At 40.9% G+C, this 24,143-nt stretch overlaps 1 protein-coding gene across 1 annotated transcript in view; it reads left to right on the top strand.

Annotated features, from left to right (window-relative positions):
• The first annotated feature begins 1,684 nt into the window (after positions 1-1,684).
• Positions 1,685-24,143, top strand: part of ntn1b (netrin 1b) — a 42,274-nt gene continuing 19,815 nt past the window's right edge. Inside the window, exons 1-2 of the mRNA XM_080043514.1 lie at positions 1,685-1,781; positions 1,949-2,994. Coding sequence (XP_079899640.1) covers positions 1,980-2,994 — 1,015 coding nt within the window. The 5' untranslated portion in view covers positions 1,685-1,781; positions 1,949-1,979. The remainder of the gene's footprint in view (positions 1,782-1,948; positions 2,995-24,143) is intronic.

Raw genomic sequence — 24,143 nt, 5'->3', positions numbered from 1 at the left:
GGCAGTAAGTAAGTAAGTAAGATCTAGAGAGAGTGAAATTTTCAAAATATATAAAAATGGCACCAGTGACCAATCTGAGACATGCAAGGGGACACATGCAGACACGTGAAACATGCTGTAGCAGTGTAGATTGTGTAAAAAAAAACTAAAAAACACACACAAAATAGAGATGAAAAATTAAGAAGAAAAGCAGAAGCGAGAGAAATAAGTCTTACCTTATCAGTCGTCAGATCATCCCAGATCAGCCACCACAGCTGAGAGACCCACCAGCGGAGAGTAACAATACAGAGGCCACATCCTCCTCCTGTGTTGGTGCTTATTTAACAAGCAGACCCTCCAACTGCAGAGTCTGGAGAGCATGCGCTGCAAAACAGGAACTGGCTGACTGAGGGTTCATGTTGGGGTGGGTTTACTTTTTTTTTAAATCCACTAATATCAGAGGAGGAGCCTTTTATATGACAGATGTCATTAATGTGATACTATTGCTTAGATAGAACACAAGGCCTTATCTGAATCTGATGGTGCAGACTGTTAATGTTTATCATCAAATGTATGTATCTACAGAGAAGAGATATCGTTTTACTATTGTTATGCCTAAGGCGAGACACTTCAGGCAAAAGCATTGTTTTTTCAGGCACTGGTTGTGAAGGAAGTTTTTTTAAGGTTGGAGGTCAACTCAGGTGGAAGAATATTTCAGGAGACTTGGATGAATTATGAAGCAATATTTATTACAGACTTGGCCAAGGAGAACCGGACTGCAACTCTCGTGACTTGCACTTCAATTCTGTGTATTAACCTTGCGCTATCTCTAACACCTCCCCGGCTCGGGCACCAAGCGTACCAATGTTTTGGTTCAGAGCTGAACACAGTGAACCATAACATTCTGGAGTCTAAGGAGATGAGACTTTATCTATACAACTGACCTAAGTGTCTCCTAACAGGCTCCAAGGCTGACCTAGAGTCTGAGAGACAGATACACAAGATAGGCATATATGAACTATTAATCTTTACCATTAATATTACAACTAAAGACCCAAAATGTTTCCAACATCCAGATTTTGTTTATTGATCTAAATGTAAGCATAATTAGTGAGATACTCCCAAATTTGCATATGTATTCAAATATTTCTGAAAATTGTTATACAAAAAAAGAATTGTTTTAATGCAATTTATCAACTGGAAAATTCACCTGCAGTGTTCCTTATTAAATGTGGAATTTAAGTAGTTTGATGTTGTAAACAAAAATGTGGTAAGGCACTATTTATCCTAGGAGATATTGTAAAATGAAAGATGAAAAGGAATCTGCAAAATAAATAATTGAATCTCAAGATAGCACTTATATTCCTCTATCATGGCCCAGTGAAAGGGACTCAGCTCATGTCTTTTCTAATATGCACTGTAAATAATCTACCGGAAGATGTCGCCGCTCGCTCTCCCTCCGCAGTGACTCTGAAGGCACCAACCTCTCTCCCCTGTGAATGAGTGGACCCCCGTTTCCTTATTATAACAGCGGGCGAATGGGACAGCAAGAGATAGAGGTGGGCAGAGGTGTGACTGAGTGGACAGACAGAGGCAGACTCAGCCAGCTGGGCTTTTGCCATCTCTTATTTTTATATCGGGATTTCTAAGAGAGAGAGAGAGGGTGGGGGAAACAGCTGAAACAGTCTATAGCAGTAGTTTTTCGTGCATAAACGGGTATAGGTCGCTCTCCAAATTCCTAGGAGTTTCCGACTGAACAGTTTATTTGGAGGTAGTGTCCTGGGTGGACTTTTCTTTTCCTCGTAAGGATATTTCATACACATTTAGTATCTTACATGCTGCGCTGGTGCATCCAACTTGTCCATTTCTCCATCCGAGCATCATTTATTCTAACTGTTTTACGCGTGTCTTGACTCATTATAATTCATTCCAGTGTTATTAATTGATGGTGTTTGCCTTTGCATTTCAGCGCAACGGTCCCTGCGGTGCAAAGGATTACAATGCAAAGGGTTTTGGAGGTTTGGGTCACCTTGGTGACAGTTTCTGCGCTGACCGAGGGCGTCTTTGGAGGATACGGGCTGAGCATGTTCGCCGCACAGTCTTCCCCTCCGGACCCGTGCTACGACGAGAACGGGAACTCGCGGAGATGCATCCCCGACTTCGTCAACTCCGCTTTCGGGAAGGACGTGCGCGTGTCCAGCACCTGCGGCAGCCCCACCGCCAGGTACTGCGTGGTGACCGAGAAGAGAGAGGACAGGGCGAGGGACTGTCACACGTGCGACGCCGGGGACCCCAAGAAGTCCCATCCACCTGCGTATCTGACGGACCTCAACAACCCGCACAACCTCACCTGCTGGCAGTCTGAAAACTACATGCAGTTTCCGCAGAATGTCACCCTCACCTTGTCACTCGGCAAAAAGTTTGAGGTCACCTACGTGAGCCTGCAGTTTTGCTCACCTAGACCCGAGTCGATGGCGATCTACAAGTCCATGGACTACGGCAAGTCCTGGGTGCCGTTTCAGTATTATTCCACTCAGTGCAAGAAAATGTACAACAGGCAAAACAAGGCAGCAATTACCAAGCAGAACGAGCAAGAGGCCATCTGCACGGACTCGCACACAGACATGCACCCTCTGACAGGTGGACTCATCGCCTTCAGCACCCTGGACGGCAGACCGTCCGCGCACGACTTCGACAACTCGCCGGTGCTGCAGGACTGGGTGACGGCCACCGACATCAAGGTGAGCTTCAGCCGGCTCCACACTTTCGGAGACGAGAACGAGGACGACTCGGAGCTGGCCCGCGACTCCTACTTTTACGCCGTGTCGGACCTGCAGGTCGGAGGACGGTGCAAGTGCAACGGACACGCTTCGAAGTGCGTTAAAGACCGAGAGGGGAATCTGGTCTGCGAGTGCAAACACAACACGGCGGGACCAGAGTGCGACAGGTGCAAACCTTTCCACTACGACCGGCCATGGCAGCGCGCCACGGCCAGAGAGGCCAACGAGTGTGTCGGTAAGTCACCCCCTTACTTTGTTATTCCCTGTAGAATTATTTTAGATTAAATTATCTGTTTTGACTCAATTATATTGTTCAATTCATGTTAAAGGGGGTGTTGAAAATATGTAATTGCTGGTGATCACTGTGTTCTGCCGTTACGCGCATCATTACGCACCAGCCTGGTGTTTATTCGTTATAGTGAAATTTACTCTTTTTTCAAACTGGGAATGAAATGCAGATATAATTATCTTGTAAAACACGATGTTCTTGATTTTGTTCTGAAGAATTATTTCTGCTTGGCGGTGATCATAAACAAGGTAATAATTAATTTGGTTTTGGCAAAATAAATTCCAACTGAGGCAGATGGGGAGAAGAAGGCATCGAGCTAAAAATCCCAGTAGCAAAATGTTAAATGAGGCGTACAATTAAATTAAACATTTAAACTTACTTAAATTGATTGACGACTTAATACTTAATTACTCGAAAATCGATCCGTCTCTGCTGGTATAATTACAGCGCTTTATATGTCCAAACCAATCTACTGCCCTAACACATGGAAGCACGGGGAAAATTGCATTCCCATTAAATAAATTATCTTAATGTAAATAGATTAAATATAATTTAAAATGAATTGAAAATAGGTTCTACAAATAGTTCAATTAGGTCATTTAGTTTTGTAGCCTAACCTTTTTTATTAAATGTTAGAATTATTAAAATCGGAAAAACCTTTTATAAAGAGACTTTAATGCACCCCATGTATCCGACTGATGTTTCCAACAAGGATAGTGCCATGCTCGTCGTTTAAGCCAAGATAAAATAATAATAATAAAATAATGATTAAAAAGTAAATGTTGTTTCCACAGTTATAGACACTATGTATTCTGTCCGGTGAAAACATACGTGAATGCACAGATTTTTATTAAATCAACATTCCGAAGAAAAGAATGGGCAGGAAGGCATTTGAAAAAACAAAGTGCGCCTGTCCGAATGCGTAATTGTGCTTTGACCTGCGTTTCCGACTGTAGTAGTGGTCTAATAGGAAGGAAACCTTGCTGCTGCCGAGATAGACTGCAGGGGCGTGTTGTGTTTCCATAAGCAGGTGCTATTACGGATCGGATGGGTGATTAAGGCGGTTTTATTGACATTTTTGGCACGTAGAGTATAAACTGCCACTTTGGAGCCAGCAAACTATTCAGAGAGGCAGACAAAGCGCGAGGTCATTTGAAGCCAGATCTGAGTTTTTATTCTAGCAGAGGGCGAGCGAGTGTATTTGCTGTGATGCTTATTTTCAACAGAGCATGGGGAGGCTTCTATCAACAGCTCAAGACCCCTGAACAGTGAAACAAACCTGGAAAAGTAACAAGTAGGCCTATACGACAGTGCCATGCATGGCTCGCTCAATCAAACGGAACAAGTGAACAAGTTGTTCCCTTTTGGCCTTTGCTAAGCCAGCATCTCAGTGTATTTTACTAAAACAAAAGGAGTGTCACTTGTGGCATCCATCTCCCTGTCTGTGAGAGACCCTCCCTCCCTTTCACTCCCTTTCACCATGTTGCTTTTTGTGTGGTCGATGTCATCAGATAAAACATGCAGAAAAGCCAGACTGAGCATGTCCTCCAAGGAGGAAATAATAAGGGTGGCCTGACACCTATGCATGAAAGAAGACCCATGGGGAGGGGTTATTTCAATTGAGCGGTGGGGTCCATATGGTCTGGCAGTGGGCATGCACAGTGGATGGTGCGAATGATCTGTCTGGATTCCTCCTCCCATGCTGTAAGACAATCACATGCGGTGAAAAGAAGGAGAAAAAGAGGTGTGGTTGTGGCCCAGTAGTTGGTTTCACTCGCCAGGCGGCAGGCATCAAGGAAGTGAGACAAAGTCCATTTCCCATGACTTTGCATGCAGGGTTGCTATAATTTTGTCAAGAGGCATCGATGTTGGCAACAGTATAGCTTTCACATTCCTATTGCAGAGTTGCATGACTTGGAAATTTGTCTACAAAACAAGGCCCGGGGGCCACAAGGGGTGGCAATGGGTGGCATGTGGCTCTACCATGGAATCTGATTGGCCGCCCACCACAGTCAGAAGATCACAAGTAGTTGGCTTGTTAGTATCCAGCAGGATGGATGGAGCCAGGAGGCCCAGCAACACAACCTCTGTTTTAAAGTGCCTTTTAACACTCCTTGTTGGAATGTTGAACAGAGGGATGTAAAATGTCAACAAAGAGGCAAAAAACAACAACAAAGAGACGCACAATGATTATGAAGAGATGCAAAAAGACAACAAACTGATGTAAAATGACCACAAATAAACGCCAAGAGACGCAAAACCACTACAAAGATATGCAAAATAACAACAAACAGCTGCAAAATAACAATAAAGGGACACCAAATGAATACAAAGTGACAGAAAATGCCTTAAAAGAAACACAAAGGGACACAAATGACAACAAAGAAATGCAATTTGGCCACAAAGAGACACAAAATGAGATGCAAAACAACCCGACAGAAAGAGACGCCGCACAACTACAAAGAAATACAAAAAGGGTGGGAGGCCAATTTTACATGTCTGGGACCAGGGTCGTGCTGTAGGCTATTGTAGGTGATATGAATATTAGTTGTTTTCTTGATGTTAATTTTTTAATGTTATGAAACTATTAATATTGTAAGTCTATCGTTGCCAAGAATAAGGACTTCATATTCAATTTTCCCAACAGAAATGTTTTTAAACCGAACCACTGCATATGAAAAGCTCTACTGGTTTAATACATAAAAGGCATGATGAAGGTTGAGCACAACCTATAATCATTCACGTAAATGTAGGAATAAGGTTGAGCAACACACCGACACACACACACACATACACGCACACACACAGTGGCGAGTAAGGCTCTCCCGTCCTAGGCAGCTGCTTCATATTCTCTCCATGTTCAGCGTAGCACTGACCCCTGACAGTCAGACCCCCGCCTGACTGATGGGCTGTGAAGGGAACTGTGGGAAATCTCTGCTTGCCAAGTGTGTTTTTGAGGCAAGTTGAAAATGGTGGCCTCGTAGTCACTCATATGTGTAATTTTGCACGTTCGTCCAATTTCAACTTTGTTTTTCTTGTCATCCTGCCATGCGATGCTCTGCTTCATAATGGCGGCGAGTCAGCTGGAGGTTCAATCAGTGCTGTTTCTCTACACTGTGGAGATGCTTTGAGGGTAAACGTTTACCTTCACATGTCGGTTCTTACACTTGGCAGGGGTTTATCTGGCTTTAGATTTGTATTTGATGTGAAAGAAAATTTTAAAAGAGAGACTTTCAATACGTCGTCTGTATCGTGGGGATAAAAATCTATGAATCTTATCCGATCACAAAGTTAGTGTCTAGCCGTCCTCGAAGAGAGCATTTTGTTTTGTGCTCTGCTCAAAGTATTTTAGCATTCATTAAACCTATACACACATTTTTATTAGGATGAGCTGACATTTTTGCCACCCACAGTGAACTGAATTAGGATATGATTGTATCAATTGCCTACTGGCTCCACTCCCAGTCTGTGAAGCACATACTGGTACTCTCTCCAACAGCTTTAAAAATAGAGAGCAGAATATAAATCCACACTCACACATTTTTAAAGAACAGAGCAGGTTTAGTGATAAGCATGGAGATTTCAAATCACAAATGCAAGGGGGCATTTGTAGGTTCAAATCAAAACAAAACTACATTTACATTGTTTAATGAGTCTGGACCAGTGGTTCATAACGCCTCTGTCGGACGTTATCCAACGGCCCTTCATCTTCATGTTTCAAAAGTGTTCATTGTTAATTTTAGAGTGGTTTGAAATAAGTTGTTTTAAACTGCTCAATATATCAGAGTTGATATTGTTAAAATATTGTTCTCATACAATTGAATTATCAAAGTTCAGTTCAATAACACACACAATTCCATAAAGTTAATCAATAGACCAAGCTATTTCAACTGTTTCTCCATCACTTTTAGCTAACATTAGCCAAACATTTCAATAGTTTGTATTCTACTTTAAGCTATCTATATTGACAATTAACCTGGTGCTTTTTTGCTTACTATCTCTCAACCATTTATCCCTTACTTTTAGCTAACTATTCAAACTGCTTAATTGCTACTAATTGCTAATTATTTAAACTTATCTATACAGCTGATTTTTATTCAATAATCTCACTCTTGGTCAGGAATCACTAGTCTAGACACGTCAAATCACGTCAAGTGTTTTGAGAAGAACTGCTTTTTAAAATGTTTTATTTCAACCACAAGCCACTTTCATGAAAGCAGCTCGGAGAGAGAAAAAACATGCTTAGTATTAAACCAGACCCTTTCAGTAAAAGGACACCACATTGACCACGGTCCGTTATTCAGAGCCACGCCACATCTGACATTAGCTTTCTCCTATAGTTTAGAATTGATGATTTGAATCACGAGATGCTTTTAGTGATGCAGACTGACAGTCTCTCGTTGCTGGACTGGTCGTTGTCCATGTGGCTGCCTGGGACCATTGACACTGTTTCTGCTGACGTTAAATGTGCCTCCCCTTGGTTGCCAGGTTGGGCCATGCCAGGCCTGCTCAACATCTGGGTCCCATTTCAGTTCCAAGACAGCAACCCGTGTGGCGGGAGAGAGGAATTACTGTAAAGCATGAGGTCATAGGTATTCTCACTCATCCTGTGGAATTTTGGTTATTTCATTCTATACCCTCCCGTTGCTTTCCACCCTACATGTCATTCTCCGGCCCATTAATGTGTGCCAACGCCAGGGGACTGGCAGTGTTTGAGACTTTACAAACAACAATTCTATTGGACAGGTATTATTCATGGACATATAAAGGTATTATTGACTACTGTTGCCAAGGCAAGCAGCGTCTGGGGGCGGAGCCTTTGAAAGAGCAGGAAGGGAGGGATGTATTTGTTTTGGTGGTCAATTCATATATCAACAATATTTAATGTGTTGTGGCCAATAGTTATCCATGCAAATAGTTATTGTGGCACTGAGTCCTCCTCAGGTCTTCAGGCTTTGACACTGCAGACAATGAGAAATATCTCTTTTGGGGAGGAATTTAAGCATGACAAACAAATTCACCCACATCCATTTGTAAACATTAAAAAAAAACTTCTTGTCTGAAACATTTCAGTGAATTAGAGGAAAAACAAAAATGAAAAATAATAAATGTGATTATAAGCATCTTGCTCTTGTTGTGGGTTGTTTGTTTGGATCCTCATTAGTGATTACAGAGGTATCAGCCATTCTCCCAGGGGTTCACATCAACCTGTAAACAACATTACAACAACCTTCAGATGTGCTGTCCAAATAGTCTAAATAAGACCAAGACCTGAACCCAACACTACAAATTGCATGTTATAAAGGTTAGATGGAAATAGAAGTTAACGCATTAGAAGAAAGTAAGAATAAGATCAGAAAGTATGCGGATATTTGGTGTGTTGGTTAACAGGGAACAGGTGTGTTGTAGCTTAGGAGAGGTTCAGGATAAGTGTGAAAGGTCACCATGCCAGTCAGATGGACTGACAAGTCTCAGTCCTCTAGAACATGTCCGGGGTTGATTAAAGCTCAGGGGCACTGCGGTGGAAAATTCCCATGGTTTCGATCAACGGAGTTTAGTGAAAGCAGTGACCCTGAAGCAAAAATATAATAAGACAATCAGTTTAAATCAACAAAAAAATTAAATAATAAGCAGAAACGTGTGTGTTTTTCTAATTAAGAGAGTATCTAACGATATCAATGCAACTGACTGAGAAACTATTAGGGCTCGCGTGACAGCCTCCTCTGGAGACTAACAGACTTAAACCAGCACCAGAACACTGGAGATGGGCTTTGTGGAAACTGTGACAGGATCCATTGTCACTCACAGGGATTCAGGCAAACTTTGTTATTTTCTCACAAATCAGTCACAGTGAAGTTGCTCAAGATTTGCGTGTGTGCGACATCACAGCATAGAGACGAGTTATATTCTCCAGTTCATGTTAACAAAGATGGGCTGATGTTTGAAAAGGCTAAATACCTTCGTTTTTTTGGTTAAAGTTTTATACACATGAAAATACTTTTGACTTAAAAATAGCCAACAATCTACAAATCAGCTATATTTTGCAATACCTGTTAACATTTCCGAAGCATACATTTTAATTTTTAGATTCAGTGTATTGCCATTTTGTGTCCAGGTTCCATTAGAAGATCTTGTCACTTCAATGTGCAAAGCTCCAACAACTGAAACAAATAATCAAATTAATTTACTTTTCTCATTATTCATCAGATTTATTTTGTCTCGTATTATATTTTATTATATCAGTTTTCATATTTGAGAGGAAATTGTCTCGTATTTTTTAGTACTTTGGCTTTGTACTGCCATGCCTCAGGGATTATTTGGAAATGATTGGGGTAGGAGAGGCATGCCTTACATTAAACAGGCACAGGCATGGTCCTCCTATGGAGTTTCAATATTTATTTTAACTTGGCCCTACATAATAAAACAATACTGAATTGGTCTATCTAATTTCATTATATACTCAAAGAGACAAAGCGTTTTAAGACGGCATAAATTCATTTGAACCACAATAATTCCCTGGAAAAATTATTTTCACAAAGCCAACAACTTGTACGTCATTTTCTATTAGCAATTATCAAATGTATGGCCAACAACAAAATGATAAATATTCTTGTCAATAAGTTTCTTAATAAAACGCTACAAACAAAGCTCAGCCCAATATTAGGGGCGAACGTACTGTATAATGGTATATAGAACCTTTTAAACTGTTTGCCAAAGTGTGTACGACTCTCTGTAGAGATAATATTTAATCACTAATATCCACAGTGTTTTTTGTGTTTTTGACATAATTTTCCTATGAGCTACCATTTGATCCTGACTCAACATCAGGGAAATGATTTCTTAGGGCTATACATGCCCTTATGACTCCGTCATTGTGCACAATAAAGCCATCACTTATAACTACTTTTTTATTATAAAAAATCAGGAGTGAGGAAACAATAGCAAGAAAAAAAAATTGGACAAGCTTTTCTTCCTAATAATTCTAATAACTCTCATACAGTCCCTTAGTGCCAAAATATTGTTTTGGTGGTGACTCTACCATAACTGTTCCATGTTTTGTACTTGCGGCTCTCTACTTGATCTTTGTTTTGTCACATGAGACTCTTCTATACAGATCCTACAGTGAAGTACTGATATCCACTCAATACCCTTACATTGCAGAAGCTGTGCCCAGGACTTACATGTACATTTCTGTGATTTTGCTCACACGCACACAGCAGTGATAGCATGCCGTTGTTTTGGGACCTATCCTAAAACACTTTTCAACTCTGTCACGATTGCAAGCGAAGAACAATACTTCTGAAATTGGCCTTTATTCTCTTGCCTCCGGTCTTTCTTGCAACATAAGCCTATGTGACTTTGGTAAGAGGTTGCTCTGTATACAACCAAACCATAAAACAAAGAGATGTATTTCGGGGGGAGGGGGGGTCTCAAACAATCTACAATCCAGAGTCCTCTGGGTAAAGACAGCATGTTTTTGAGGATTTTTGTTTTGTTGAGCTCATAATTGAAGACAGACATGATGGTTTGAGCCAGAAAGGTTTCACTCAGGCTTTTAAGTGCATACTGAAAAATCCTGTTCTGTTATGTTGTGGACGGCGGTTTGGAGAGGTGACTGAATGTTTTGAGAGGAGTAGGTTAGCTTGCTTTAACACATGGTGTGTGCTGATGACCTTATTGTGTCATCATTATTCATACTGTGTGTCATTGATGCTTGTGCAGTGTTTTCAACACAATACATTTTTGGAGCTCCTTGACACAATATTTTTCAGTATTCATCTGGCTTGAGGGAGCAAACATTCAGCATCAGAGTTGAATAAATAACATCAGTGTTATCCACTTGCCCGAGCTGTCGATGTTGACTAGCAGCTGGTGGTGGGAGTCAAATACTAATTATGTTTTTCATTATTTTATTAAAAAGATGGAGTCAGTGAATCTGGGAAATGCTTGTTGTCTTATCACCTTTTGTCAAAATCAGTGAATATCTCCTCACGATCCGCTAGTTTACAGCCTAGGCTCTGTAAACGGGCATGTTGCTAGCTACAGTGGGACGGTCTGAGACCCTTTGCTTGCCCCTTGTTCACATACCAGTTTGCAGAGCCTAGGCTGTGTATTAACACCCTATTTTTTTCAGTGCACACACAGTACAGACAGGTGGCAGACCGTTTAGAGATATTCACTGACTTTGACAACATAGATTTTGACAAGCATTCTACAGAATCGCTGACTCAACCTTTCATTTTGGTACATGGTTTAAACATCCACACAAAATGAAGCGTTCTAGACTAACCTATGATTTAATATGAAAATTATAAAATACACTTAATGTAAACGGTGACCTTAAATGCAGTTTTTTGGGCTCCATCTCTGTTTTGTCTGTGCACACTCAAACACAACAGACAACATCGTATGATGTGGTAAGTGGATCCTGAATGGCTGGGACATTTCAATTTGTTTGTTTTCCTGGCTGTTTATTTTAGTTTGTCCATGTGGCGCCTTATTGTTCACTGAGCCAAGATGAAATAGATGCACATGTTTGTGTGTATGTGTGGATGGTCTACTCTTTGTGTCCCCCTGCCTGTCTACATGGATCCCACTGCTGGGGCTTCCAGGGTGGCACCGGGACCACCTAGTGCGTGCGCATCCAGCCCCTTTGAGGCGCCCGAGCATGGGCAGGCTGGGAATGATTAATGGGCCAGCGAAGTGACACGCTCCGCAGCTCAGCCTCAGACCTCCAGCCAGCTCCCCTGCTGCGCTGCCACCCGACAATCAGCTCAGTGACACTGCTGTGTGTACGCCCACATACAACACACTCCCTCAGTGTCACTTACCCAACTTACCCCCTCTGCCACTTCCCCCTCTCCCCCAAAAAAGCATTAAGGAACTCGGCAGCGGGGGCATAAGCTTCTTTGGCTGGTGACATCCTCCCTGCTGCGCTGTCGACACAGGGGTCTTTTTAGTGGAAGACAAAGGCAGCAACTGACAACTGGATCAGTTATAGTTGAATAATGTCTTAATCTTTATGGGATTTACAGTTAGTTTGCAGGGACTCTCCCACAGCTTAAGGGAAAATTGAGATAGTTTTATACTTAAGGTGAGATATGAGGGTACATTATTGTAACTTATATATATCATCATGAAAGTTTGGCAGTTGATTTCTTATAAAAATAATGTTTTTTTGCATTACACATTTTGGAGAAATGTTTCAATAAATATTGCATTATCTAATTAATTATGCATACATTTGAATTTAAAAGAAAATAAATATCTGGATAAAGCCAGAGTTATAAACTTAATTTTATTTTTACTATAGATCAGTATCTAAAGGTTTTAGAGAACAGATTCTGGATACAACCTTTTTTCATTTTATAAATAAAATTGTCAAAAAATTTGCATTTTCAGCATTGTTTTAAGCACAAAATGTATCATAAATCAGACAATTAAAAATTATAAACAAACCTTCCGTCATATCCTTCAGAATAGTGCTAAGAATGATTATGGAAAGTTTAGTTGATGTAAGTGCTTTAGAAGTAGACAATCGTTGTTCAGGGTATTACAAAAAACAAATAAGATAATGGCTGTTATGGAAATAGCCAAAAATCTCAAAATTGACAAAATAAATTATACTTTTGCCTGCAGTGTCTCACCTCAAGTAGTAACTGAACGTTCAAATTTAATGTGAGTGCCTCTTAATTCTTCACCAAACATCAGGAATGTCAGCCGCTAATTACCCCGCTCCTCTTTTCATAAACCAACACTTAACTTCAGAACACTTTAAAACCAACAAAAGTGTAGACATAATAAGACTTCCTAGGATTTGTTGGTTCCCGTTTCATATTTATTTTTCCATAAAACTCCTGTGTGAGCCCGTCCAAGGGTCTCTGTTGCTCCATAATGGATTTCTACATCCTCCTGTGCTCTGCCTCTCCCATACCCCAGTAGGCCAATTCTTCTCTGAGAGAGAGAATGAGGAACCACTTATTGGATTTGAAGGGGATCTCCAACAGGATAGATGGAGGAGAGGAGAACACGTTGGCGACCAGACAGCGGCCCCTACATGACTATAAATATCCCAGGGTGCAACATCTGCTCAGAGGAGGGAAAAGCCTAGGGATTCATCAATTGATATCTTGGTCAGACAGGGGAGTACAGGCAGAGGATTACGCCGCCTTCTTGTCTCCCAGAACTCTTTCAGTCTGCGTGGACATGCACAGAGCGGGTCGCCTGTTCCCATCCTCCTCTCATCTCTTGTCCAGGTCACCATAGCTACTGTGGAGCACAGGGCTCTCGACTCCTTCACACACACTCTCACACCAAACAGTAGAAAGTCACTTCCTTCCTCTGATCGGCTGAGCCCTCAGACATATATCACACGGTTTCCTCCCTTCTTTGCCTGCGGGCAAACCTCAGGCGCCGAGAGCTCCATGTAAACTCAGCGAACGTGGAAGCTTAGAACTTGCATGTGTGTATGTGTGTGTGTCTGTGTGAGTGTGTGTGTATGTGAATGTGCCATGTGGTTTATTTACACAGATAGTGAAGCCCCATTTCTCATGACAGCGAGTCAGAGATAACACGCTGTATCTGGTTCCCACTTAGGTAAGACAGCTGGGGGAAAATGTTACACCATGTTAGATGTTAACAGTGGCTGGACTCTGTTACAGCAGGTTTTTATGTGACGGGAGCTCATGTGAAAATACCTAAACAATGGAGCTGTCGGACTGAACAGAAGACAGTTAGATATACAGAGTTGGCTGGTTGATCTGGCGACACTCGTGGTTTGTTGTGGTCACAGCAAATGCGGTTTAATACCACAGCAAAGACTCCTGGAGCGGATACTTTAGACAGAGATACAACATAAGCGCAACTAGTGTGTCTGTTTAACATGCAGCCAAACAAACACTTGGTGTGTAAGCACTCTTCCATACAGAGCAGTAGCAGTAGCAAGTTGGTTTCATTGCCGAGCCTGTGGTCTGCTCCTTGTTCCATTACTCCCTGCAACATTTAAAAGTGATCTGCTGGCTTTTAATGGCTAAAAGGAAAGTTTTCAATTATTCTGTGAACTAACGATGGCTGATATCAATGACATACTGTACAATTACATGCAGCTACACGTTTAGTCCTTCCTTTTCGTGGAAGAAACTGGACTGGATTAGATACAACAGTCTACGCGGCAGAGTCACATGCTTTGATTGACAGCAGAGGCCCGTCACACCGAATGTCTTTATTAATCTGAGGGTTCAAAGCATAGCATTTGTTTAACTCATTACTACTGTCGTTTAAGGTTCACTGGGTTCCTGCTAAATTGGCCAACGGTTGGCGTGCCTCAGGAAGAACCAAGCCTTTTCCTCCTTAGCACAGAACCATGTCCTGGAAGCCACCTAGCAACCAGGACAAACTTTGGGATTAAAAACGCAGTAGTTAAAAAAAAACATTTAGCGCTCAGTGTTTCCATAAAAACAATCATTAACCATTAGTTCCCTAACTTTTTCCTTCCTACACAGAGAAAATGTGACCACAGTGTTCAGGCTGGGCCTTCTTTCCTGAGTGTCACATTATGATTTCAGTCGCATGGACTTGGATAGAGGGCACACGTTATATTAGTGCAAGGACTCAGTAAAGTCTTTATAAACTGAATAAGAATTGGAAAATAACTGCACTTAAAATTAAACTTCAAAGAGATACAGATTTTTTTGTTTTAAAGGCTTTTGCTTCAATCTTAAGACACAAGGGAGAGAATGTTTGACACAGGGATGTGGCTTGTTATAAATAGGCCCTTGGAGAAAATGGGAGAAAAGCACAATAAACATGTCACAAGAAAGATGGATTGTCACCTCAGCTTTATGATTTACAACCAGGTTGCTTCCTGCCTCCATGTCCCTTATTCCCTCTGCATGGGGGAACACAGCGGCGAAAGCACGCGCCGGAGTGTTAAAATAACCTCCCTGCTCTATGGGGAAGATTTGGACCTCAGCCTAACACTGTCCCACAGCAACCTGGCCCTGTTTAGAGGTTTCGTAGAGGTTTAGTCTGGAGAACGTACCCTATGACCACAAGCTAAATTATTCTGCATTCAGGTTGACTGTAAATACAAGCTACCTTCTGGTAGAAAACTATTCAGGTCAGCCTCAAGTTGGTGTATACAGATAACATAAGTGGGTGATTTTCAGATGTCTCCCAGTTGCATCAACACTCAAACTAAAATCCTTATTATCCAAATAACTTGTAACACACAAAGACAAAGGGTAGAATAGGCACAGAAACAATATGGTTCTATAAAAGGAGGGAAGGACTACTTCAGCAGTTGTCAGGTGGGGGATTGTGGATTATGGAAGTTAGCTTTACTTTAGAAAATTAAATTCGATTAATGATTGTATGTCTACTTATTGAGTCAGATCTTACGTATCTGAGCACCTCTTGTGCAATGATGAAGTGTGTGCGAAAATTAGTAACCAAGAAACAATTTAACATTTGCTAAAATGATTGGATACACAGTTGAAAAAGTTTGCTTAAGGTAACCTATTGGATAACAGTCGAAACAATAAGCTAAGGCCATAAGCATTGTTAACAGTTTAACAAGTTAGCTAAAGGTACTCAATAAATTGTTGAAATAGTTTGGTAAAAGTATTGGATGACAATTGAAATAGTAAGCTAAGAGTAAGGGGTAAACGTTTGCAATAGTAAACTAAAAGCATTAAATACATGGTTGCAATAGTCAGCCACAGTTTTCAGATAATGGTTGCAATAATTAGCAAAAACCATCTCATGCATGCAACAGTTACCTTACAGTATGGCATGACAGAATGTTTGGCTGTAAGTGATGGATAAAAGTTAAACCAGTAAGCTAAAAGTAAGGGGTAAACAGTTGAATTAATGAGGTATGAGTCGAAGTCTAAAAAATAAAAATATCGAAGCACTGCCTTATAACCAGTTTATATCAATGCTGTGCACATACAGTAAGAACTTCCTTTAGAAACAGGACAGAAGGGACTGGATTTGCTTATCGTGCTTAATGACCATGGACCTTTTCATCACCTCTCCCATAAACTTGAGGAAATAAACTTGAGGAAGGAAAGGAGCAGCACTGCAGCCTCTTTCCACACCTACACTGTGAGAGTTCTTCAGTTCATCAATGAAAAATATACAAGGCATCAAACACAAACACACAGCTACATCAGAAATGATTAAGCTTTTAAGCTTTTATGAAATTATTACTCAAGAGTATATTTTAACAGCACTTACAGTAGGCGTGTGTTATTGCTGACGAAATGCATGTCACACACACACACACACACACACACACACACACACACACACACACACACACACACACGCCCCTTCCAACCATTGACAGCAGGATGTTCCTCCACCAATCCATCAGCTTTATGCTTTAATTAGTTTGAGAAAAGGCCTGGACCTATGAGGAAAAGCTAAAAGAAAAAACTAAAAGCTGACACTAAAATACATATGCTCTCTTTTACCCTCTTCTTGTTGTCACCCTTTATCTGATTTGCTGCTATTTTATTTATTATTATTTTTTCATGGCATTGCTGCCTTAATGAGCAAGTGTTAAGTAGAAAGACTACACAAATACTCAAGCAAAGAAAACCCGGCAGTACACCCACTCCCGCCTCCCCTAGACCGCTCCAAAACCTGCAACAAGAGGATAAATGGGCTGAGAATGATATGCTGGCCATTATGCATTATTATTCATTGGCATCACCTAGCAGCGGCTGTTTGGAACTTGGAGTGAATAACTGGTCATTACTGATTGCACAATCACAAAATGTTGCTGCTACAAAATGTCAACTATTTAATGTAAAAGGGGACATGCTTTAGATCAGTCAAGGCTTACATTCTGATAATGTAGCACACTGTGAGGACATATCAGTATGTTGTAAGAAAAGTCGATGCAGATGCTCCTGGCAACATTAATAAAGAGAACTACTGTTTTTGTGGCTGCTAACAGGTCAACTAACTATGACCTGCACACATTATTACCAGCTAATCTTAAATTACTTGGCTAACGGTGCATTGCATGAATTGATGTCATATTGCATTACCTAATAACATGCAGTACACTGTACTGAGTAGGAGCCTGGAGTGCTAATTTGGCCAAGCTGACTTGGGTGGCTGTTTATGTTGAGGGAGTGCATTCTCCAATCACCAGGCAACCAAACGGTTTACGACCAGTTACTCACACAAAAGCACGGGGCGGGCTGATTGCTCAGCTAATTGATCTCCACCAGAGATCACAGAACTGGGCTCGTAAAGAAAGGGAACGCCTCCCATGACATCACCACATGCTGCACGGTGAGACAAGGCGTGCAAGTCAGCAGAGAGACTAATTCCCACACTCTCTGCAGAGAGAGGAAGGACAAAGTGTCACTGGACAGCACACATTCATACATAGACACAATTACACAAAAGTACATGCAACTATTAATTGACAGTAAAAACTAAACTAAACTACACAAATAATTTCGATTATACGGAGTGTTCTGATACTAGTCTTGGTGGCATAAAGACGAACTTTCAGACCACAGTAAAAAACTAAATTACATACACATGAGCTGTAAAGCCTCGGAAATGTTTGTTATGCCACATCATTTACAGTAAAGTGCTGACAGTACCATCTTGGGGACCTTACCAACCAAAACTTTGACTACTCTTGATACACAAAAATAAATTCCTGGGAGGTCAGAGGTTAAACTTGTCTACCGAAGCTCCTAAGGAGCTGGTAGGTATTTTTTGTCATGAGGGTTCGAGCTCAGGTTGTCCGGTTAAAGAGGTTACGCTAAACACTATGCCACCCTGTTGATTTGTGATCTATTTATATTTTATATCAACTCTGTTTTCTAGAAATTGCAATTAGCTATTAAATTGTATTCCCAGTTACACTGTCCTGATACATATAATTACTGCCTACATAATGTGTGGAGGCAAGGTTTTTTTGAGTGAATGAAGCACTACATGTATACTTGATCTGTTAAAGTTAGTCATGGCCATGGTTCTGTATTTGAGAAGACCACGATCTTTCCATAGCCTCAACCAAGTGCTGCCAGTGCCTTAACAAAACCATGAAAAAGTGAAATAATGTTGTAGTTACTGCAAGAGGATATGCATGCAAGATTAGAAATGTTGGCAGTAGGTCATAATGTTGATAGAAAACGTAATGCCGTCTGCATTACATTTCCTTCCAAACACATTTGCTGTGGCAAATTAGTTGTATAAACATAATTTAAAGGAGATGGGGTTGTATATTTCATTTTTATTACTGTTGCCATATTCTTGTTGTGGTTACAGTGATTTACAAGAGTATAGAAGGGTCTCGGGTTTATACTTTAATTTCATATAATCCTAGTTGAATTCTGTTTCAAGACCTCTTCCCTTATTTTTTCTTTCAACTCAGCCTGTCTTCTGTTTTTTGAGTTATGGCTTAAACACTGATAAGATAAGTGTATAGCTACACTATGGTTAAAAATGGGCAAACACAATGACCAGCAGATTTTTTACACAGACATCAGACTGTGCTAAGACCTGGGTGAAGTAGAAAGGTGAGATGGCTTTAGATAGCCTTTCATCTCGGGGATAACTCAATTCATTAGCTCAGCTTATACCTTTTTATGTCTTATCTGGTCTCGGGGCACAAAGTGCACTCTTGTGTGGTTTGACAGCTCCTCAGAGGTGAAAGGTGATCTGAGTGATGGGTCATTATGTTTCTCTGTAGGCTGTTATGGTAGCACAGCAGTCACAACTCCCCACAGGGAACAGAGGTGTTGCTGCCAAATTGGCCATGATGGCATCATTAGATAATGGCATATGTCCTGATACAAACCAGGCAGATGCAGCTAAACTAATTTGTTACCCTCTGCCCTTGATATAAGTTTTGCAATGGAAAATGGTTATGGTTCTTGTCAGAAAAATCAGTTGTGAGGCCACTTGAAGCTTCTGAAAGAATGTTTTGAAGTCTTAAAATGTGTGGTTACAGCTCGTCAAATCCAGTCAGCCGCCTCAACACAAAACTCAAATAGGCCAAGGTTGACAAAATTGCATCGCCATCAGGCTTGCTTAATTGCTGGACTCAAGCCAGACTTGTAATGAGTAATGTTCCAGCATGACATCTCAATGTGTTGACTCTGGCCCTAAACCAGTGCTGCTGAGAGGGGCAGATTCTCAGTCTGCACTCCCAAAACGAATCCGGCAGCCATATTTAGTTTGGTCTCTCAGTGCCACTACAAAGCTGAGAACTGTGATAGTTAGCTGCAGTCAACCCCAGTGGGCTGGGTCAAGTCACTTTTATTTATATAGCCCAATATCACAAATCCCTTCAGGGCTTTGGCAAGAAATGTGATAGCCCGAGAGACCAGTCATTCAAGCATACAGTCAACCTGTAAATGTAACATTTGTATTTGGTCAAAGTTCAGTAAATACAGAAGGGTTACAAATAATTGGAAAACACTGAATTAACGAGTGGTAAAACATATATGCAGATGCTTTCACATAGGTGCGATGCATAGCACTATTAGGCAGTTAATATCCAACCATGCCCTTTGGCATACAACAATGCTGAGAAGGCCCAGTTGGCAAGAGGAAAAGTTCTACAATACAAAGACTACTAAATTGCTAAATTTGATTGGGAGAGTGACTAAAGCGACATCTTCATTTAGATCTATGGGTAAGACTTTTGTAAATAGGGTCGAAATTGTAGTCGACAGCGCACATTTGATGAGCGTGTTGATGGAGCATTAGTGCGGATATGGAAGGAAAAACTAAAGCAACTCTTCATTAGGTGACTGAGAATGTTAATGGACATGAAAAGGAAACCATTGTGTGTCAGCAAGAACAGTCTATCAACAATATCATAGAGAGGGCTATTACAGTAGGGCTGCAGAGCAAACACCCTCATTACAAAGATGAATGCAAATTTGAGAGTGGAGTCGTGCAAAAACCATTGGGTCTGATCTACAAAGATGTGGAAAAAAGTAATATGGTCAGATGAGTTATGCTTGACGGTATTCTCCACAAGTGGGCGAGTTAATGTGTGTCGTACATCAAGAGAACGATACAGGTGTGAATGCTTTGCCCCTACAGTGAGGGATCTGGGGGTTCTGCAATGACGGCTTTTTGCTCGCATGGTCTGGGTTCATTTGACCCTTTAAAAGGGAAGGGTCATAGCAGGACAATAAAGTTGTTATAAGTTATTAATTAAACATCCTATTATGAAACAATTCTATTTTGATGGGACTGGTCTCTTCCCCAATCCATAGGAAACGAGGGATCACTGAATGGTGTGCAAATTATATGAATTATACAGTCACCAGAATTTGGACTGACATGTTAGACAGCACTCTCCATTACCACCATCAAAAAAATAAAGGAGGTAATGTCTTTTGGAAGAATGGTGTTCATTCCTCCTCAAGCTCTAGAGACTTGTATAATCAATGGCAAGGTGCACTTATGCTGTCCGGGTGGCACGTGGTGGTCCAACACCTAGCAATTTGTGTTGGTTAGGCTGTTAACAAGCAAGCTAAGCTGACTAGCTTCCCGTTCCTGAGTGAAATGGAGCTGCATCTTAAGGCACCTGTAGATTGGCTTTAACTTTCACTAACATTAACTTGCCACTTGCTGCATTACGGGCCATAGTGTAAATGCTGTTTACTGTAGCTACTGCTCCCTGCCATGGGTTCTACTTTTTGTAAGAAGCAGCATGCACTTTAGAATAGTCTACATTGTATTTGTTCTGTTCTGTGGACTAGTGGCCAGTTAGTTACTTTTTGTTTTTCATTCCAACCAAAGAAGACAGCAGCCAATTTTAATGATTACCTTCAGCCAGAGAAAATGAATCACTATTTGATGTGTTGTGATGTTAGATGCTGCCTATTCCTGTCCCAGAGGGACAATTGAGGACATCTGAAATACATTGATGGCATGACGTGATAAAAATGTCTCCAAAAAATCCCACAAAACTCTGTTGTCAGCCCTGTTCAGCGCGGAGGCAGGTGCAGAGAAGTGAACCCAGTATCCTTTTTTTTGAAAACCTCCTCCAACCTTTAATATGTGTCTCATTACAACCACGTCACATAGACTAACTCCTTATGTTCCATCTCTGTTGTTTGTCTTAGCCATGCCATCTCTTCTTCGTCTTGATCAAAGAACAAGGTCTTTAAATAATTTTCATATTGCCACACATGTTTTGATGCTTTGATTTGTTTACGTGACACCAATGTGACCGGGGTTGCTATTGATGAAGCCGTCCTCAAAAAGGTCATTGCGTAAACCTGCTCCCTCCTTTGAGAGATAGGGATCTCTCTGCAACAGCTCCAATTGTTTTTCTGTCTGTGTTTACATTTTTTTGCCTCAAGTCAAAATCATCAAAAGCATGTCTGGAAACTTGTAAAAGGATTCATCATCTGGCGATCTTGTTGCAGAAGTCCTTTGTTGTTGTCCTCGCCCTCATCAAATTGCAGCTGCTGCAGTGATGTGTGATCGAAATATTTATTGTGGGAAACGTGCGTCTGGTGGAAGCAAGCCTGGAAGCAGCTGAGGGTGACGGATCGTAGCACTTGCTTTTTATGTTTGTGCATTACCGAGTCAAATGGGCTTCATCAGTGAAAGTCCACGCAGGCTGTGTGACAGAAACGAGTGTTGGCCTCAATAAAGATGAGTCTCCATGCACTATTTTAGAGCCTAGGCAGCTGATAGCACTTTTCTATAAAAATCTATTCACACCAGAGATTTATTAAACATTGAGAGCAGAAATCCTTTGAGATTTAGCCTTCAAGTACTATAATGATATATTCGTGCCATCTACTTTTATAGAATATGATGCGTTCAGTGACCCTCAATGGTTTCCTTTTTATTACATAAGCAATGACTTAATCATTGCCTGATTAGCAAGAGAAACAGCATCCTAGTTTCAAGCAAAATATTTAGCCATGACTTCATCCATCAAAGCTCCATTACAATGTTCTTTTTAGGTAAAACTTAAAACAAACCAAACATTACAGTGCATGATACCTCAGGACAAATACGTGTCGGACTGTGTATGTAAGAAACCTGGATGACTGTTTGATATAGTGTGTATTCCATAATCCTGCTTCTATTCGTGTATTCTCTTTCTTTTTTTCATGTCGTTCATCCAACGACAACAAACAAAGAAGTTCTTCATCTTGCTGTCTTTGGTTGCCATCTTGTTTTGTAGTATGCATGTGTGGAACATAGCAGAAAATATACTTTGTGGGAAATCCCACTGTAAAGAGTTTAAAGGGAACAAAACCTTAGGGCACACCTGGGAACAAGTGTGTACCTCTACAGCTGAAGCTACAAAACTGTTCTGTGCATGGTTTCATAGTGATGGTAAAAAGCTGGGAAATAGTCATCCTGTTTCAGGATCCATTGTAGGATTTTGCTCTAAAATCACTTTCAATCAAAACTGATGTTAGACATCCACCTGGAACAGCTTTTATGTCTTGTGATTCAATTTCCTGCTGAGATAATGTCCGTTACTTATAACTGATTTAACACTACCACCGGGACAAAGGACTGAAAATGTGGGAAAGCTCCCTTAATATTGTAAAAGTCCAGGGTATGTGGGTTGTAAAACAGCACAATGCCTTTAACACTGCAAGTATTAAAGTAAGGCGAGTTACTCAGTTGAGTCAAGGGTCTAAGGGCACTGGGTGTCATATTGTTCACGGACTGTGTTTTCCAACGAGGAACTTTTAAATATATATGAAACGTTTTTTCCATGATCATAAATGACCTGTAACGGCAAACGAGACAATCTGTGAAAACAATCTATTTTTAAATAATTATTATAAATGTTATGTGATCGGGAACGATTCCCAGAGAAATCAAACCTGACAGACGAAAAATAAAAAAATGCATATCCATTTAATTGTTATTGAGTTGCAATATAGAGAATATAGAGAGAGCAAAGCATATAGAGAATCAAGGGTATCTGATGTACTTGAATATGTGTGTATGAAAGCTCAGGGACCGGGTTAGTGAGGCCAGGACTACTATCGCACACTAAATAACAAAATATGCACCCTCCTTAAAGACACACAGGAAACTGTCTAGTTTCTATGTTTTCTTGTGAGTGCATGTGTTTGAAATATCCAACAACTAAACCAACTGTTGTCATGAAATATGGCTCAGTAATCTCTTAAGGGCCAAGTGTTGTCTTTTCCTCAGATCATAGGCTGTGACGAACCCTGTTTGATCTGGCACACATCATCAGCTCATGATGTGAGTGACTGTACAGGATTATACACAGTGAGAGAGTAATTGGTCCTGAATAAACAACAATTGTGCTGGAATTCCACCCTTTCTCCGCCTCTGAAGAAGTGGTGCATTCTTTTCAATGCAGATCACGCTCAGGCCTTGTCTCAAGTCTCTCTCTCTCTCTCTTTGAAACACATACACATATTGTGTGGTTAAATATGTGACACCTGTTGATGAGGCTGGGTACATTTCTGCTGCGGTGGCGTTGAGTTCTTCAAACCATCCAGAACCAGATTTCATCAGTGCTGATCATCATGTACAGACGTTTGATTGTTTCTGAAGTGTGCTCTCCTCTGTAGACGGAGCGAAAAACCGCCTCCACCGAGCTGTGGGATGCATAATTTTCATCCAATATGCACACCCACCACGAGCGCTTCCTTCACTAAGCCTGATAGATGGCACTTGTACATAAATAGATCGGAATAGCGTAGCTTTAAGTAGGCCCTTGAAAGTAAATGAAAGCAGACCCAGAAAAGACACCGTGTTACTCTGGATGTCCAGTGCAAAATCACACTAAGCAGCTGATTTGCAGCAACCATCGAAACTCACTTTATATCTAAAATGTTGTTGTAATCTTAGAATAGGAGCATGTTAGCATGTGTTGAGTATAATGTACATGTATATCCTTCTTTACTTTGGCTCATAGCAAGTTCTTAAATCTTAACTAAGTGTTCACCTTTTATTGATAGTTAAGTGCAGAGATAAAAGGGGAGAGAGAGGTGGAAGACATGCAGTATTTTGTTGAGTTCTAGTTTTGTGGCAAACTTTTCTACATGTGTTTCGTTCTACCCTATATTACAAACAGATCA

This window comes from Ammodytes marinus (assembly GCF_949987685.1).
Source record: "Ammodytes marinus genome assembly, chromosome: 16".
In the NCBI taxonomy this organism is placed as follows: domain Eukaryota; kingdom Metazoa; phylum Chordata; class Actinopteri; order Uranoscopiformes; family Ammodytidae; genus Ammodytes; species Ammodytes marinus.
The sequence above is the reverse complement of the archived record's forward strand: the minus strand, read 5'-3'. Positions and strand labels throughout refer to the sequence as shown.